Below are 4,396 nucleotides of genomic sequence, written 5' to 3' on the forward strand. Positions count from 1 at the left end.
TGCTGTGGTCCTTAGGGACAGCTCCCATTGTGACCTGTCCTCCGTGATGTCACAGCCACCAGAGACGCATCAGCCGGCCGACAAGCCCCGCCCTTCATCCCCACCCCCCTGCTCAGGGGCTTCTGGGCATCCTCTCCACACTCAGTGCCAGCTCCTCCTCGGGAGATCCCAGGGGGTCTCTCGGCCAAACGGACAAAGCCCCAGAGCCACCACAGAGAGCCCTGAGCCCCCCTGAGCCAGCCCCACTGGCAGAACTGTGCCTGGCCCCGTGGGGCTTCCATCTCTTGCCTTGGCTTACAAAGTCCCCTGGGCATTTGCCCGTTCCCCCATCCAGCCCAGCCCAGCTGTGGAAGTGAGCAAGGAGCTGCAACCATCACATACCAAAGATTTCCCTGACTGGCAGAATCGGAAGGGGACTATGAGTTGGAAAGGAGCCTTGAGATGGCGCTACCCTTGGCTTAGCTTGAGCCTGGTCTTCTGGAGGCTAAAGTTTGCCGTGTGCCTCTGCAATAGCCAATAAACCTCGACAATGGGCAGAGACTCTGACTTGCCTGTTCTCTTTATTCCTAAGGCCGAGTGTCCTTGAAGAAGGAAAGGCTTTGCGTAAGACACGAGACAGTGCCTCAGTGATACTGCAGGGCTGTGCAGATGTGAGGTGCAGCTCGAGCTTGAGCTCGCAGGCGGAAGTTTACCTGTCGCCTCAGGAGCTCAGTTGCAGACCCTGAAAGTCCTGATGGGACAGAGCAGGCCTACAGCAGGTCTTCCTCTGCTCCACCTGATTTGCTTTGAATTGCTCCGGCCGGGTGGACGGTAGAGCTTCTAGACAAACGCCGTGGCTTTCCCAGGCCTGCCACAGAGGTGGGCTTAGGAGAAGTTTCTAGTTTGGCTGATTGGTTTTGCTCAGAAAGAACGAGCTCCCACAGAGAGACACGGGCAAGAGACTCGGAATGGATCAGCCTGGCGAGAACAATATTCCCAGCGCCTCCAGACCCAGGAGCTTACGGACAGAGGCTGTGACCTGAGTCCAGCTGGGGATTGTACAACTCCAAGGTCTTCTGCAGATACCAAAGCTTTGGCAATAGAATGCAAGTCCCTTGAATTCGACAGAGCTGGCATGCTTCCCTCTGAGCGGCCGGGGCACAGGATCTAAGGCAGCAAGCAGGTCGGGCAGTGCTGCTGCCACTGTCCGGCTGGACCGGCTCCCTCTGCACTGCGCACGCTTTTGGAGTGCCTTGTGCGCCGCGAGCAGAGTCAGGAAGGCACAGGAGATGAAAGCTCCCTCTGCTCTCCCCAGGCTGTGTGTGAAGCCAGTGCTGCAGCTGGGTGGGAACAACGGGCGCAGTGGAACAGTGGGTGCAGAGGAGCCCATCCTGTGTGTGCCCCGTGCGTGTTTGGAGGACTTGTGCTGCATTCTCTGCCAAGATCGGCTTCTCGAGTTGCTGCCTTTCGGGTGTCTTGCACGACTCCCAAGGCCTTCTCCAAGAGGGAAAGCACTGGACGTGGGCTTTGGGTTTCGGCCTCGCGCTCCGAGTGACGTCCGGCCGCACCAGAGCGGTTTGTCCCTGACCAGTCTGGGTGGGCAATCCCTGCGTCCCAAGCTACGCGGGCCGGGGAGATCCTTGTAGAATTACCACGCAAATAGTCGTGCGTGATCATTTCTTTCTTTTATTTCTGCTCTCGGCGCAGTAGATGCCGAGCAGCTGCGCTGTATCTGCACCTGAGAACGTTCCCAGTGCAGTTGCTGCTCTGCTGCTGCCTTCGGTCTCAAGGCTCCGCGGGCTGTTCTGAGCCTGACGGCTTGTCCTGCTGCCCCAGGAGTGCTGGAGCAGCCGCCTTGAGAGGGCCTTTGACAGCAGCAGGACTCCACACGCCTCAGGACTGAGGCACCTTGTGGGCGATGCCCTGCTGGCTGAATGCTTGAAGGTCGAGCCAGAAGGACTGGGACCTTTCTCTCACACTCTTCCAGGTTTCTCCCTTTCCTAGATGCTTTCCCATGGGCCTTTGCACACTGTTACGTTCTGTCTTTCTGGCCCACACCACCCAAGGTGATGTCCAGCTTAGAAACTGGGGGAGGGAGCTGGAAGGGGGGCCCATCTGGCTTCTGTCGGTGAGCTGCTCTATTGGGCATCACTTGTCTGGGTTTTTTCCTTGCCTTTTGTGTGATCACCTTCCTTATTAATTACCACTCTTACTGCACTCTACTTTGCTTTTCACTAGAAACCTTTATGAAAGTTTTGAGATTTTTAAAACTAAATTGTTAGTAATAAACTTATCTATTTTTTCACTTATAATTATTAAACTTAACTAAAGTTATAATGAAAGCTCTTATGAAACTAGGGTGGTGGGGAAGGGAAGGGGCTTGAGGGAGTGGCTGCTGGGGCTTCATTTCCAGCTGGGACTAAAGCAGGACAGGGGACATGGGGAGTTGGGTGTTAACGTTATCTAACTTTCAGTTTAGAGGTTTATAAAACTAAATTATTATTAAACTGATCTATTATTAAACTAGTTATTATAATTATTTTACTTAGGAACTAAACTTACTCTTAAACTTAATCCTAAACCTAATCTGTTAAACTTAATCCTAAACCTAATCTGTTAAACTTAATCCTACACCTAATCTGTTAAACTTAATCCTAAACCTATTCTTGAGGGTAGTCCTAAAGTTAATCTTTGTCAACTTGTCTAAAAGTTGGAATTTGGATTCTCGTCCCCATTCCACCAGGGTGGCGGGGAAGAGAAGGCAGTTGAGGGAGTGGCTGCTGGTGGTCCATTTGCAGCTGGGCTTAAAGCACACCAGGGCACACGGGGAGCTGGGAGTAGACAGAGCCAGGACTGCTGCTCTTCAGTCCAGTCAGCACAACGGTCTGTTGTGCTGTCCCAGCTGTGTGTGCTCCCAAGTGGCCGTGCAGCCCCGGCCCAAAGCAGCACCTGGGAAAGCTGCGACTGCCTATTCCAGGACCAGGAAGGTGCCTGGGCGGCCCTGCTGCAGTGCCAAGAGCAGCACAGCGCAGAGCCGCACCTCGCAGGGGCCGGTCAGCAGGAGCCTGCAGGAGCGGGAGGAGGGCAGCAGCCGGAGCTGCCAGTCGTGCCACTGAGGCAAACGCTCCCAGGCTGATTCCACCAGTCTCTGCAGCCAGCCGGCGACTTTCTGCACCTCCAAGTGGGAGTCCGTGCAGAGGGTGCACACGAGGGGCGAGTGCTGATGGTTGTATGTGGGGTGGACAAAGCACAAGATGTTCCCCGCCGTCCTGGAACACGAGCACTCCAGCAGGACACGGATGGAGTGTGGCACATCCATCGCGTCGGGCAGCTGCAGCCGGAAAGAGTGCCTGGGGGGTGGCCTGAGGAACAGCAGCAGCTGGTAGACGATGCAGTCCCCCAGGTCATGCCAGGACTCGATGGTGCCCTGCTGCCCAGTGGCCGGGTGCAGCTCTGGCATGAAGGTGTTCTGGGAGAGCACTTGGCACACCTCCAGGAGGTCCCGCACCAGCTTCTTCAGGGTCCGGCCCATGAAGGGCAGGTCCTGCAGCGGTGACAGGCTGAGCGCTGCAAAAGGCCCGCCAGCAGCGGCTGCTGCGCTGAGCTCTTCTTGCTCACGGCGCCGGCGAGAGGCCTCCTCCCTTTGCCAGGTCAGCCAGCCGAGCACAGCTGCTGCAGCCAGCCAGAAGAGCCAGTGCTGCAAGATCCAAAGGAGTGGAAGGTCTTCCAGGGCCCTCCTCCACTCGATTTCCTCCCACAGCTCTGTCACCTTCTGCTCCAGAAAAAGCGCGCGCTCGGTCATCTGCCGTGCGCTGACCGCATCGCTCTGGGGATCCTGTGTCCGCTCGGGCAGGATGGCCAGCACAGCCAGGAGGAGCACAGTTGCTGAATCCATGGCCTGCAGGAGACGGGAGACAAGTTTCCTCAGTGGCTCGGGGTGGGAGGGAGCACGGGGATCAAGGCTTGAAGGGAACGCAGACCCTGGCTGCAGACAGCACAGGGCCCGTCCTGCCCCAGCCGGGACCCTCCTTGTCAGGCCCTGGCTGGGCTGTGCCCTGGGAAAAGGCAAGAGACACCCGAGCAGAGTCTCCCGAGGCCCCATCCCCGCCACACCACAGCGTCCCGTGGAGCCGGGGGCAGCCGGCCCATCCGCAAAGGCTCTTTGGGCACTTGTCAACACAGAGAGCCCTGAGCACCTGTGTGCCAGGCCCCAGGGGCACAACTCGGCCCTGCTGGGAGGGACTCAGCTTTGGCTCAGGGCTACAAACCTACAAACCCCCCTGGGCATCATCCCCACCCCTCATCCATCCCAGCCTTCCCCCTGCATCTGCACTCACTGATCGCCCAAGTCCAACTGCCTTGGGGCTTCCTGCTGTGGTCCTTAGGGACAGCTCCCATTGTGACCTGTCCTCCGTGA

At 57.3% G+C, this 4,396-nt stretch overlaps 1 protein-coding gene across 1 annotated transcript; it reads right to left on the minus strand.

The window, feature by feature from the left end:
- Positions 1-2,106: 2,106 nt before the first annotated feature.
- Positions 2,107-4,339, minus strand: LOC113962145 (inositol 1,4,5-trisphosphate receptor-interacting protein-like 1). Its single transcript, XM_027672947.1, has 3 exons — positions 4,317-4,339; positions 2,614-3,877; positions 2,107-2,540 (listed from the first exon to the last, which is right to left on the minus strand). Exon 2 carries the CDS (start codon positions 3,872-3,874, stop codon positions 2,948-2,950), a length of 927 nt encoding a protein of 308 aa, XP_027528748.1. The 5' UTR covers positions 3,875-3,877; positions 4,317-4,339; the 3' UTR covers positions 2,107-2,540; positions 2,614-2,947.
- Positions 4,340-4,396: the final 57 nt, after the last annotated feature.

Source organism: Neopelma chrysocephalum, unplaced genomic scaffold, assembly GCF_003984885.1.
Source record: "Neopelma chrysocephalum unplaced genomic scaffold, ASM398488v2 Primary Assembly neopelma1_111811, whole genome shotgun sequence".
Classification (NCBI taxonomy): domain Eukaryota; kingdom Metazoa; phylum Chordata; class Aves; order Passeriformes; family Pipridae; genus Neopelma; species Neopelma chrysocephalum.